Here is a 12,572-nt window from a genome sequence, read left to right as displayed (position 1 = left end):
AGCCATGAGGGGATCGTTTGTGTTGTCTCGCTTGTCGGTAGAGGCACCGTCGCGAAATGTCCTCCTCTTTCTCTCAACGACCAATAGAGATGTGTGAGGAGTGAGTTAGCGGAGACAAAACTGCAAGTACCCTGAATTACATCAAGATGATCCTAGAAACTCAGAATGTCCTTTTGAACATGCCTGCAACGTTTTTATAAGTATGAGGTTTCCCCCAAGCTCAATCAGCTGCGCAAATGGGCCACCAACCATTCAGAATCATCACTCCGCATGGAAAGCCAACCTTCTCTTATCACGCAAACAAGAACAGACCCTGAATATGATGCCCCTACAAGAAGTAGCGCGCCGCTTGGCGGTCGGATTGGTAGCCGCCATCCTAGCGTCCGAACAGGCTGATCTGGCTGTGTGTCAAAGAATCTCGTATGGCTTACGCCTTTTGTGCTTGACGGTGGGTAAGTTTTGAGTATTACGATGGGTGATTCGAGTACATGCTGAGATATTAGAACGATACCCCGACTTCCCACCCAAGTACTTACCATTGGCTCTTCCGCCTTCCTTCTACTGTGTTATTTGCATTGATCTCTGTATGCTTTATCGCGACAGCCAACGACAACGACAGATGTGCAACAAACACTTTGACGCGCCGTTGGATGTGGTGCTCGAGTAGGAGAAAGGTGGTCCTTGGTTTCGGGACACAAGAGCTCGACGGCAGTTTCACCCCGACAAAAAGCTGCCTCCCCACCCACGACCAACCCAGTCAGCCTTTTCCTCCTTACAATCTCTCCGCAAACAAAAACAAAACCTCCTTTCACAACGAAGCCAACACCTCTTTCTCTACACACTATGATCCGGCGGATTCATGACCTGGCTGCCAACTGGGTCCAGGGATGGATATCCAACTTCCTCTTTGGATCGATTCTCGTTGAGATTCCTCTTCATTTCATCGCTGGTAAGCTTTCCTCTTGAATTCTTGCAAGATTGAAAAAGTATGAGCTGATGGTTGCTTCAGGCTTCATGGCCGCTTGGTGGCAGTCTCTGTCCGGCGGCTCCGTTCCCGCCAGAAGTATCCTCACGGGGCTTCAGCGCCTGGGCATGATTATTGAACGCCTGGGTCCCTTTGCAGGTAAGAATATGAGGCTTCACAAACAATTGCCTTGGTGCTGGCTATGAAGACTGACACAGAAGCCCAGACATGCTCGGGGTTTGGTTCTGCGACTGGATCGGTGGACTCATCTCTACCAGTCCCCTCCTCGGCACGATATGGCGATTCTTCATGAGGGGTCTCTTTTTCTAAGGCGTTTGGTTGGCGATTGGAGATCCAGGGGTGTGATGGTACAGCTTGAGTGGGTGGAATCGTCTGCAAATCAAGCTTGTGGTCCGCAAGATGTCTTCTCCATAGCTGAATCAAGACCGCGTACCAGCTTCTGAAGTCGACGAGGACTCTGTCGAGACCTGAGTGAATGGCCGTGAACGCACTACTGACCGTTGACCTATCCCATCCTTGTTGTTCTTTCTAGATTTGCTAAAACCCAAGTCCTTCTTTGCTCCTTCTCACCATCCCTCTCCAAACACAACATTTTCACTAAAACAACTCACACCAGCAATCAACTGTCCCACAACATCAGGATGACTTCAACCATTCTACCAACCCTCAAGAGATGGATCACGGCTGTCGCCGAGACCTACTTCTGGCTCTTCGCCCTGTACCTCACCATGTGGTTCACGATGGCCTTCGGCAAGATTCTGGTCTGGCTGATCCTGCTGATCCTGGGCTACCGTGACGGCCAAGGCCCGGTCTGCGGTTTGTTTTCTCTCTCGGAATTCTTGGCGGGTTTCCGCGTCGGGAGCTGTGCTGACTTTAATCTGGGTAGGTTCGCCGGCCTGGCTGTTGGATATCTACTTCCCCGAGGAGGAGATCGTCGCGGGCGTTCGGTTCGGAGTCTTCTTGTTCTTCGTTGCTTGCTGGGTCGGCATCTTGTGATGGAATGAGAAATCGAAATTCAAGGACTTGGCCACAAGGATGGAGCAAGGCTCGTGAAGTCAGCTAGCAATGGCGGCGGCCTATTTCAACGGGATTGAGGAGTACGGTCGGCCAGAGGGGTTCATCAACGGCAAAGCCAAGACAGGTTTACTTTTCTAGGGTACCCAGCTACCAGGTTGTGTCCAAAATAACAGGGAAGAAGTCCAAACAGTCTTTATGAATGATGTACAGTGTTATCATTATCAGTTTTTCCCTAACCTCAAAACGCCCGAACAAGCCATCCCGCAGGTGGAAAGCATTGCAAAACTATTCCTCCGCAATGCCAGCGAACGCCTCCTTGTCCTTGCCCGCGCCCTCGTCATCTGTCACGGGCGTCGTCGTATTCCACACATCCTGCTTCAGCGCCTTCTCCTCCTCGTCCTCGACCACGCCAAACTTGGTGACGCTGAACTCGGGCATGCGCCGGCGCTCCTTGCTCAGGATACCGCCGCTCTTGCCCACCCTGCGCCGGCGCTCCTGCTCCGCATCGCGCTTCACGGCCGCCATCTCGCCCGCGGCGTCGAGCATCGTGCCCTCGAGGCTGAGGTAGCCGTGGTCGCCGCTGACGCCGACGTCGAAGGCCTTGATGCGGAACCTGACGCGGCCCTTGACCTTCTCGCCGGCGCCGTCGACCCAGAAGCCCGTGGTGTGGATCTGGCGCACGGCGCCGTGCTCGTCCTCGGCCGCCTGCGCCTCGGCGGCGTCCTCCTCCGCGGCGAAGGGGTCCGCGACGTACTGCGCGGCCTCGGCGGAGTCGGCGTGCACCCAGCGCCACTCGGCCGGCAGGCGCGCGGACTCGATGCTGGCGTTGAACTTGCTCCAGCACACGACGCCGATGTGGCCCTCGTTCTCGAGGTTGATGACGCCCTCCATCCAGGCGCCGCGGCGGGGGACGAAGAGGTCGACGTCGACGGTGACGTAGCCGAAGCCGACGGCGTACTCGTCGACGGAGACGAGGTCGCAGCGCTGGCTGTCCGAGGTGGCGGCGCCGCGGCGGCCGGGCTGCTCCGAGACGGCGATGTTGCGGAAGGCGAGGAGGACGCCCTTGAAGTCGGGGACGTAGCGGTTCACGAGGGGCTCGAGGTGCTGCGTCGCGGCGGCGGTGCAGGGCGTGTCCCAGCCTGTGGGGTAGATGGGGAGGTATAGCGAGACGGTCTGGGTGTAGAAGGGGAACTGCGGCTTGGAGGGTGCGTCGGGGGGCTGGTGGGCTCGGGCTGTCGATTTCGTTTCCGCGGGGGCGTCGACGTCCATCGCGTTCTTGTCGTCGGCGTCGGCTTCTTCTGGCTCGGCGACGGCGGCCGCCTTGGACTTTTTGCTCTTCTTCTCCTTCTTCTCGCTCGCGGGGGTGTCGGCTGAGACCTCCTCGAGGCCTTGTGACTTGCGCTTCTTCTTCTTGTCCTTCTTCTCCTTGCGCTCGGCGTCGGATGCGTCCTCGTCGGCTTCGGCCTCGTCTGTCGATTTCCTGTGCTTGTCCTTCTTGTGTTTGCGCTTCTTCTCGGATGACGGCTCGCCGTTGGTCGTGGAGGCGGCTACGGAGAGGTCCTGCGAGGCGGCCGGGGTATCATCGTCGCTGTTGTTGTCGTCGTCCTTTGGCACCACGCTCTTGGAGCGCTTGTGCTTGCGCTCCTCGCCCTCGACAGCATCCTCCTCGCGCGAGCGCTTCTTCTCCTTCTTGTCCTTTTTGCTCTTCTTGTCGGACTTGTGCCCGTTCGTGACTGGGGAGTCAATTGCCGCCATGGCTGCGGCTGGGGAGCTGTGTGTTGAATTGGGCGGGTCGCGGAGGACGCTGATTCCCTCGATCTTTTTTTTTTTTTTGGGCAAAAAAAGTTCCAGCATACGGTCGGCCAAAAAAAATTTCGAGGCAAGAGTTCACCGATCGGTGGTGGGGTCGCCCGTCTCCCGCGCTGGGCCCGTCAGCCTCTCAGACAACACCGTCCGGGCAGGGGTCCATTGGTTGGTGCAGAGGTACGTACCCGACGTGGTGCGAGTCGGGGGAGGCTGCCTTGACCGCCTGCTTTATCTGGATGTGTGTTCATGAAAGGGCGTGTTTCCGTTGGAAGCAAGTCGAGAAAGTACTGGGATAAATCAATTGAACGGACCTTGAATTCTGGAGTTATCTGGAATTTAGTGGAGTTATTTTGGGTTACCAGCGACGGCGGGTTGGGGATATGGTTTTTTTTGAAGGGCGCCGAAGGGCGCGCAACACCAGATGCGCAGCGGGGATCAATGGCAGCTGAGCTCTCGCATCCAAGTTCCCCTCTTGTAGCTCCTCCACTTGCCCAGCACGTCTTGGGATGGCGTCAGTTCCCGAGGGTTCGAAGCTCGACTTACAAATGCAAGTTTCAGCGGGGTGACTTTGACGTGCCGTTATCGCTCCGATCAAGTGAAGCTATAAGAAGAAGCAACCATCCAGCCAAATTGCAGTGAATACTTTATTTACAGGCTCATACTGAGAAGCAAGCTGCTGGCTTTACCCCGCTTTGGCAGCTCTCGATAATCTGTAATTCATCACCGCAACACCACAAGTCAACATGTCCTTCACACATTCCAAGATTCTGGTCTTCGGCGCCACAGGCAACATTGGCCTGTTCATCACCGAAGCCCTGCTGGACGCCAGCCCGGCATTCGGTCAGATCACTATCTTCACATCACCCTCTACCGTAGAGAACAAGGCGGCGCTGCTGGACGGGTGGAAGAAGAAGGGCGCCAAGGTCATCAGCGGCAATGTCGACAACAATGACGAGGTCAAGGCTGCCTACAAGGAGCACGACACCGTCGTCTCAGCCCTGGGGAGGAACGTGATTGAGAAGCAAATCGACCTCATCAAGCTGGCCGAGGAGACCGACTCCGTGAAGTGGTTCTATCCCTCAGAGTACGGCACGGACATTGAGTACGGCCCCAAGAGCCCCAACGAGAAGCCTCACCAGGCCAAGCTCAAGGTGCGCAAGTACATCCGCGAGAACGTCAAGCGGCTCAAGTACACGTACCTGGTGACGGGACCGTACGTCGACATGTATCTATCTCTCGCCCCGGTGGCACCGGAGGCCGGTGGATATGATGTCAAGACCAAGAAGGCCGTCTTGGTGGGAGACGGCGAGGGCAAGGTCGGCTTGATCACCATGAAGGAGTGAGTCTTTTCTTACGCCGGCGCTCACTTTGAATGTTGCTAACCCCTCCACAGCGTTGGCAAAACTCTAGTCGCCTCGCTCAGACACCCTGACGCGTCGTTCAACAAGGCCCTGAAGGTGCAGTCGTTCGTCGCGACACCGAAGCAGATTCTGGCCGAGTTCGAGAAGCAGACGGGCGCAAAGTGGGAGACCTCCTACGTGCCGCTGAAGAAGCTCGAAGAGGCCGAGGAGAAGGCGTGGGCCGATGGCAAGCCGTACGCGACCATCTTCACCCTGCGCCGCATCTGGGCCGAGGGCGGTACGCTGTACGAGAAGACGGACAACGAGAGCATTGGCGTTGGGCCGAACGATGTTGAGACTTTGGAGGTGGCTGTTGGACGGGCTTTGGGAAAGACCGAGTGACTATTGAAAAGAGTCAAATAAATCGTCAGCCCATTCTTGGCTTGATTATCCCGTCCGCCCGACGTGTAGACGTGAGTGGCAGGCTCATCAAACATGGAACGCCATGTTTTCTCATCGACAGAAGACCGAACATCCGCAGCTTGAGTCCCTGCAAGATGCTACGATCGATGCCCGGTTATTCCGACAGAGTGCCTCTAGACAACGAAAACCTGTCAAAGATCTGCATAATCATTCCATGAGCTGGCTTGCATAAACATAATTTGCGAGCCCACGCTCTCCGAGAATACGAGCTGTGAGAAAGGTGCTCCCAGTGACATGGTACCTATCCAGCTCAGCAGTCCGTTATGCGCTAATACGGGCCGCGTAGACACCTAAGCTTAATGCCGTAGGTGCCGCAAGCGCTGATCACCGGCGGGCCCCCGCTTGCGGAACCTGGAACATGGGGGCGCTCAGGGACCTGAACTAACTGAGGTGCTGAGGTGCTGAGGTGCAGTGGTGTGTGGCAGCTGTGGCATGTGGGCGCTGTCATGGGATGCCGTCCGCCGGCGTCTTTCCCCAGAAACCAGTTCCAGGTTCCATTCAAGGCTCGCTTCCTCGTCCCGACTTCCCTTCCCCTCAGGTCCGGACCCTTCACTTCGTACAAAGCTTCTTTCTCTCCCTCACACCACACTTTGGACGACACAATTGGAAAACATCGCGAGAGACACGTCCAACATGGCTCCCTCTGGTCTTCGCCAGTGCATGCACGATGTCAGCCCTTACCTGCTGCTACTGATCTGTGTCTCGACGCTGGGCCCCCTGCAGTTCGGCTTCCATCTAGTACGTATTGCATCATACCTTTGCCCGCATTCTCCGACTTCCGTCCCTCACTCAACACGACAACTAACGACGGTGATTCCTGTCTAGGCCGAGCTCAACGCGCCCCAAGATGTCCTCACTTGCCGGAAGAAGTCGATCCAGGCCAAGACCACCATGCTGAAATGGGTGCACTCCAAGTCGCCCGACACCGAGAGCTGGCTCCCCGACTGTATTCCCATGACCGATGCCGTCTTCGCGACCGTTTCCTCGATCTTCACCGTCGGCGGCCTGATCGGTGCCCTCTGCGCCGGCCCCTTCTCCTCTAAGCGCGGCCGCTTGCCTGCGATGCGCCTGACCGCGGTTTTTTACATCATTGGTGCTGTTATCGAGACGCTTGCCGGCAACGCGCCAGTCCTGTCGATCGGCCGTTTCTTCACTGGTGCCGCGGCTGGAGCTTCGACTGTCATTGTGCCGCTGTACATCAGTGAGATTGCACCGCCCAAGGAGCGCGGCCTGTTCGGCGCCATGACACAGGTCTCCATCAACGTCGGCATTTTGGGAGTCCAGACTCTGGGATACTTCTTGAGCTACGGAAAGCAGTGGCGCTGGATCCTGGCCGCTGGTGTGATTGTTTCTCTGGCCCAGGCCTCGGGTCTGCTCCTTGTTCCCGAGAGCCCGGCTTGGCTTGCTGCCAACGGAGATGCTCCAAAGGCCCGCCGCACCCTGCAGCGGATCCGCGGCAAGGACTTTGACATCAAGGAGGAGGTCGAGGCTTGGGACGCCGATAATGCCGTTGCTGAGGCGGAGGGTCTCTTGGCCCAGAGCGACGCTACGCCCCCGACTTCTCCAGGGCTCCCCAAGAAGACTTCGCCCGTCCACCTCGGCTTCTTTGAGGTTGTCAAGGAGCCGCTCTACAGGCCCGCCATCGCTGCTGTTGTCGGCATCATGTTTGCGCAGCAGCTGTGCGGTATCAACTCGATCATCATGTACTCCGTGTCCCTCCTGACGGACCTTCTCCCCGTCAGCTCTGCCCTGCTTACCATTCTGATCTCCGTTGTCAACCTGATCACCACGGCTGCGTGCTCCCCGCTGCCCGACAAGCTTGGCCGAAAGAGGTGCATCCTGATTTCCATCATCGGCCAGGGCACCAGCTCCCTGATCCTCGCTCTCTCGATCAAGTTTGGCGTCAAGATCTTGTCGGCGGTTTCCGTCGTGTCTTTTGTGGCCTTCTTCGCTGTTGGTCTTGGTCCAGTGCCCTTCATTCTCGCGTCGGAGCTGGTCGGACAGGAGGCTGTTGGCGCCATTCAGTCGTGGTCTTTGGGTGCGAATTACGTAGCAACGTTCCTGGTTGCTCAATTCTTCCCTATTGTCAACAACTTCCTGAACCAACTGCTTGGCGGTGCAGGCTGGGTGTACTTCCTGTTTGCCGGATTTGCGCTATTGTTTGCGCTCTTCGTGTCTGTCAAGGTGCCGGAGACGCTTGGAAAGAAGGATGCCGACGAAGTCTGGGGTCGGACCCGTCGCTTGGATTAAGCTTGCGTCTAGAATTGTGGCGATTCAATCATTATCAAGGTAATTGGATGGGAATAAAAGGCGTTTACAGACTTCCATAGGGTATATTGATATTGCTCAGCTTTGAAACAGCCTCCTGCTTCTGATGGTCTGCTCCAATTGCAAAATGCCAGCTTTGACGCCATCAACAACATAGATCTGGCTACCCTTCTCCTTACCGTAGACCTCTATCGCCGAACTGCGAATGATCTCCTCAAGGCCCGCCATGCCAGCACATCCCATGACCACGCAGCCAACATCGCCGCTGTTGAGCAGCTTCTTGGTCGCCTTGACGAGCTTCTCCTTGACCTCTTCAGGGCCGACGTGATGGAAGTCTCCGGCAGTCAACCCGGTAGTCATGACCCCACCAAACTTGGCGTTTTCTGCCTCTTCAGCTTGCCCAAGATAGCACTTGACTCCATGGCTGAGATGCTTCTCCCAAAAGTCGCCAGTGGTCACCACGCCCCATTTTGAAGAGGTGGCGCCAGGTGAGGTGTGAGGAAGGAGTGAGATTGCAGTGAGGACACTTGCCTCGAAGATGCCGGTGACGGCCAGCTTGTTGTGGTACTTCTGAGAGAGTTTCTCGACGAGCGTGTGGACGCTATAGCAGGCGACGAGCAAGCCGTCGTACTGCTCAATCTGCTCGCTGGTGAGGTTGCTGAGCACGGCCTCGGTGCTGCGCAGGATGTCTGCGTCGTCGTTGATGCTGGCGGGGCTGTCGGACGGCGCCGTGTAAAAGTGAATTTCGAGAGACTGACATTAGAGATCAGCCAGTGATGCTTTTTACTGTCAAACCATCACGGATGGCATGTTGACAGCTTCAAACCCCCAGCTTACATCGTGCAGGGGCATTCCCTGGATGGCCTTCTCCATGCCCCTCGTCATGTCGAGAGAGGAGTTGGGGTTGATCACGAGGATCTTGATATTTCGACGGAGAAGCCGGGTCGTCATGGTTGCTGTTTGGTGTGAAACTTGATGAGAAGTTTGCGATATGTTCACGACACCTTAGGAAACAGTCACAGGAGAGAAAAGCAGCAACTCCGACGGGCTAAAAGCTGCGTTCACGCCGCCGGCCAGTGGAGACAGTGCCGACAATTGTGCGGTTTGCCGGCCCGGTTACGCTGACAGCGACATCTCACACTCAGCAGGTGCACCGCTCAGACGAGCACAGGTGTCGAAGGAAGGTGTGGTGGTGCAGGCTGCCCGTGCTGCGGGGTATCACGTGACAGCGCCTGCTCAGCCACCGCTGTGTGACGATCCAGTTGCAGCACTGGCACTGGACAGCTGGAGGCAGCGAACCCAACCAACCCCACTATCGACGACACAGACGTAACAGCTTCCCGGGTGCCCTCCCCAACCCAACCACACCTCTCCCTCCCTCCCAAGACAGAAGCTCAACCTCTCAGCCCTGCAGCTTCAGCTTCTGCTTTCACAATGGCAGCCGAGGCCCCCATCGGTAAGACGCAATTCTCCTGATACCGCCCTGCAGCGGCTGGCTCCCGGGCAGCTACCGTCATCACCGCTGCTTGGCTGATTGATGATTGATGATTGATGATTATGGGGAGGTGGCTGACGCAAGATCCACTACAGTCCTCGACGGAGGAACCGGTTTCCTCAAGGTCGGCTATGCAGCGCAGAACTTCCCCGAATTCCAATACCCTTCCATCGTCGGCCGACCGATCCTGAGAACCGAAGAGCAAGGAGACACCAATGACCTCGTTATCAAGGACATCATGTGCGGTGACGAGGCCGCCGCCGCCCGCACCATGCTCCAGATCAGCTACCCCATGGAGAACGGTATCGTCAAGAAGTGGGAGGACATGCAGCACCTCTGGGACTACACCTTCAACGAGAAGATGAAGGTCGACACGCAAGGACGCAAGATCCTGCTGACCGAGCCCCCGATGAACCCGCTGCGGAACCGTGAGCAGATGTGCGAGGTCATGTTCGACCGGTACGGATTTGGCGGTGTCTACGTTGCGATCCAGGCCGTGTTGGCACTCTACGCCCAAGGTAAGATACCCTCTCGGAACCACCGTTACCGTCGATGAGCAATGGCGTACACAATGGGGCTAACTTGGCTGCTTCCAGGTCTCAGCTCCGGTGTCGTCGTCGACTCGGGAGACGGCGTGACCCACATCGTCCCCGTGTACGAGTCCGTGGTCCTCAACCACCTCACCCGCAGACTTGACGTTGCCGGCCGCGACGTCACGCGCAACCTCATTGCGCTCCTGCTGCGCCGCGGATACGCGCTCAACAGAACGGCCGACTTCGAGACGGTCCGCCAGATCAAGGAGAAGCTCTGCTACGTCTCGTACGACCTGGAGCTGGACAAGCGCCTCAGCGAGGACACGACGGTGTTGGTGGAGAGCTACACGTTACCCGACGGCCGCGTCATCCGCGTGGGCAGCGAACGTTTCGAGGCGCCCGAGTGCTTGTTCCAGCCTCACCTCGTCGACTGCGAACAGCCGGGCATTGCTGAGTTCCTGTTCAACACGATCCAGGCGGCCGACGTCGACGTCAGGTCGTCACTCTTCAAGGCTATCGTCCTGTCGGGTGGTAGCAGCATGTACCCCGGTCTGCCCTCGCGTCTGGAGAAGGAGCTCAAGCAGCTGTGGCTTACACGGGTGCTCGGCGGCAACCCGGAGAGATTAAACAAGTTCAAGGTCCGGATAGAGGACCCACCCCGCCGAAGACACATGGTGTTCCTCGGAGGTGCGGTGCTGGCCAACATCATGGCGGACAAGGAGGGCATGTGGGTTACCAAGCAGGAGTGGGATGAGCAGGGCCCGCGGGTGCTGGAGAAGCTTGGCCCGCGATAGACGGCCGCGGTGTAATCATCCCCGGGGGTGTGCTGTGGCTGATCTTGGTCTTCTTGTTGGTAGAGTGGCATGCATGCGACAGGTTTCTAGAGCCTCTTTTTTTGTTTTCTAACGAAAAAGTTGATGAAGTCTTTTTTACGTCCGATACTGACGTAGCATTGTGTCCCCGTCCCTGTCTCATGTGAAGCTGTCAGGGGAGAGGGAAAGCATTAGGTAAGGCAACCTAAAGCAAGGAGCTGTGAGGTGTTGGGATGGAAGGGGAAGTCTGATTGATGCCCTTGCTCCAACACCGTGCCTTGGATGGCAGAAATGGCACTGTAGGCAGAAGGCAAGCGCCTTCCGCCACCCAGCACAAGCAGAGGCATAGCAGCCGGGACCTTATGAATGGCAGCCACGCCGCCTCGCTTTCTGTTGCTGTCAGTGAAACGTCACTTTCCTCACTCCTTCACTCATCACGACCGCCGGTGCTCTCACTCGCTTCTGCGTCAATGGTCCTGCGCCGACACCTCTCGCTGCTGTCTCTCGCATTGCCGGCCCGAGTCACTCCTCTGCCAGGTTCTCCATCCCAATGCGACTCTCCGTCCGCCTTCTCCGCACTTGATACCGCCATTCGGCCGTGATCGCACACAGTAAACACCGAAACATTTCTCGACTCGTGCGGGACGCGCGACGCCGATCATCGCGCATACATTACTGGAACCTACAGATTACCTACACTACACTACATACGCAGCAGCCATTTTTCAACCTGCGCAGTTGGGGGAGATCCTCACGCGCATATCAGATATACTGCCCGCATCAAGCCCCCTTCCGGCAACTTACAACCCAGATACCCGCCCGCGCCCCCGGAGATCCCGGCCGAAGTGCCTGCTACAAGCTCACACCGCACGCGTGGTGGTGGCACGCGCGCATATCCTCCGATCTCCGAATCCCACTGAGCTTCTACTGCTGCTGCTGCTGACCCCCGCGCGAATTCGCCCTATCACCAGCCCAGCCCACGTCGCGGCCAGATTTGGCCTGTACAGGCATCGGGCGACACCACCTTTCCTTTTTGTTCGTGTGTCTCCAACGCGCAGCAGCCGTTGGGCTTTCGGGCATAACTTCTGCTCTCCTGCAGCACAGGACCACAGTGAGCAGAGAAACAAGAAACCTCCGAACAGGAAAAAAGAATCTACCAAAGCAAGCACAAGAAGCACAAGCACTCGCCCGGCCCCTCTGGCCGACGGGATATTGCGCCATCCTCCACTTTCGCATCTCAACCGCGCACGCGCACGAGGCTGGTCCCACGCCCGGCCTGGCCTGACCTGACGCTGAACGCTGAAGCTGACTGACGCCGGACGGAGACGTGCCTGATCCTGACTTTTATTGAATTTCGGCCGGCGCCGTCTTGTTATACCTTGAAGCCTTGGCCCTTTTGGCGGCGACACGGATCTTGGGTTATCCTACCCCGTCTTGACACTGCCTCTATCCCGGATCCAGGTTTGGGCCGAACGATATCCACCGGGAAAGTAATTGAGTCTCCATTTCGCCACGTTCCCGCCGCCTGCCTTTCTCTTTCCGAGGGTAGGTGCGAAAGCGACGGACCAGGTTCCCGGGACACACGCAGTTCCATTCAGTTTTAGCCTCTAGACCGGGGCACCGACAAACCACATTGACGGTTGTGGCATTACGCCATTGGACTCGGGCTGCGAGGCTCGAAACCCAGCAGTGACAACCTCAGGCCTGCTGCTGACGGCCAAAAGAAAAGGGCCACGCGGATAACGGCGTTTAGGTGTTTTGGATCTTTCGGATAACTGGACCGGCTGGGAAGGAGTCTGCCACGCAGCATCAAATTCCCACATTGCAGGGAAC

The 12,572-nt window shown here is 57.2% G+C and overlaps 8 protein-coding genes across 8 annotated transcripts; 6 read left to right on the top strand and 2 right to left on the bottom strand.

Moving 5' to 3' along the window:
- Positions 1 to 319: 319 nt before the first annotated feature.
- On the top strand, positions 320 to 667 carry CGGC5_v006558 (uncharacterized protein; the record flags this gene model as incomplete). The annotated part of the gene is made up of 2 exons (XM_066151704.1): positions 320 to 452; positions 504 to 667. The coding sequence occupies 2 exons, from the start codon at positions 320 to 322 to the stop codon at positions 665 to 667; spliced, it is 297 nt and encodes a 98-aa protein (XP_066009001.1).
- Positions 668 to 843: 176 nt separating this feature from the next.
- CGGC5_v006557 (uncharacterized protein) lies at positions 844 to 1,294 on the top strand (the record flags this gene model as incomplete). Its single annotated transcript, XM_032031324.1, has 3 exons — positions 844 to 949; positions 1,010 to 1,123; positions 1,191 to 1,294. The coding sequence occupies 3 exons, from the start codon at positions 844 to 846 to the stop codon at positions 1,292 to 1,294; spliced, it is 324 nt and encodes a 107-aa protein (XP_031889297.1).
- A 332-nt stretch (positions 1,295 to 1,626) lies between these two features.
- Positions 1,627 to 1,981, top strand: CGGC5_v006556 (uncharacterized protein; the record flags this gene model as incomplete). Its single annotated transcript, XM_032031322.1, has 2 exons — positions 1,627 to 1,801; positions 1,872 to 1,981. The coding sequence occupies 2 exons, from the start codon at positions 1,627 to 1,629 to the stop codon at positions 1,979 to 1,981; spliced, it is 285 nt and encodes a 94-aa protein (XP_031889081.1).
- A 306-nt stretch (positions 1,982 to 2,287) lies between these two features.
- Positions 2,288 to 3,757, bottom strand: RPA43 (DNA-directed RNA polymerase I subunit RPA43; the record flags this gene model as incomplete). Its single annotated transcript, XM_032031321.1, has 1 exon — positions 2,288 to 3,757. One exon carries the CDS (start codon positions 3,755 to 3,757, stop codon positions 2,288 to 2,290), a length of 1,470 nt encoding a protein of 489 aa, XP_031889082.1.
- Positions 3,758 to 4,551: 794 nt separating this feature from the next.
- On the top strand, positions 4,552 to 5,550 carry CGGC5_v006554 (Isoflavone reductase-like protein PCBER; the record flags this gene model as incomplete). The annotated part of the gene is made up of 2 exons (XM_032031320.1): positions 4,552 to 5,147; positions 5,202 to 5,550. The coding sequence occupies 2 exons, from the start codon at positions 4,552 to 4,554 to the stop codon at positions 5,548 to 5,550; spliced, it is 945 nt and encodes a 314-aa protein (XP_031889075.1).
- A 714-nt stretch (positions 5,551 to 6,264) lies between these two features.
- Positions 6,265 to 7,881, top strand: CGGC5_v006553 (putative metabolite transport protein; the record flags this gene model as incomplete). The annotated part of the gene is made up of 2 exons (XM_032031319.1): positions 6,265 to 6,369; positions 6,457 to 7,881. The coding sequence occupies 2 exons, from the start codon at positions 6,265 to 6,267 to the stop codon at positions 7,879 to 7,881; spliced, it is 1,530 nt and encodes a 509-aa protein (XP_031889076.1).
- A 96-nt stretch (positions 7,882 to 7,977) lies between these two features.
- On the bottom strand, positions 7,978 to 8,850 carry CGGC5_v006552 (Uncharacterized protein; the record flags this gene model as incomplete). Its single annotated transcript, XM_032031318.1, has 2 exons — positions 7,978 to 8,652; positions 8,737 to 8,850. 2 exons carry the CDS (start codon positions 8,848 to 8,850, stop codon positions 7,978 to 7,980), a joined length of 789 nt encoding a protein of 262 aa, XP_031889073.1.
- A 483-nt stretch (positions 8,851 to 9,333) lies between these two features.
- Positions 9,334 to 10,721, top strand: ARP2 (Actin-related protein 2; the record flags this gene model as incomplete). Its single annotated transcript, XM_032031317.1, has 3 exons — positions 9,334 to 9,355; positions 9,490 to 9,912; positions 9,991 to 10,721. 3 exons carry the CDS (start codon positions 9,334 to 9,336, stop codon positions 10,719 to 10,721), a joined length of 1,176 nt encoding a protein of 391 aa, XP_031889074.1.
- Positions 10,722 to 12,572: the final 1,851 nt, after the last annotated feature.

This window comes from Colletotrichum fructicola (assembly GCF_000319635.2).
Source record: "Colletotrichum fructicola Nara gc5 chromosome Unknown KSG_Nara_v1_contig03, whole genome shotgun sequence".
NCBI lineage: Eukaryota > Fungi > Ascomycota > Sordariomycetes > Glomerellales > Glomerellaceae > Colletotrichum > Colletotrichum fructicola.
The sequence above is the reverse complement of the archived record's forward strand: the minus strand, read 5'-3'. Positions and strand labels throughout refer to the sequence as shown.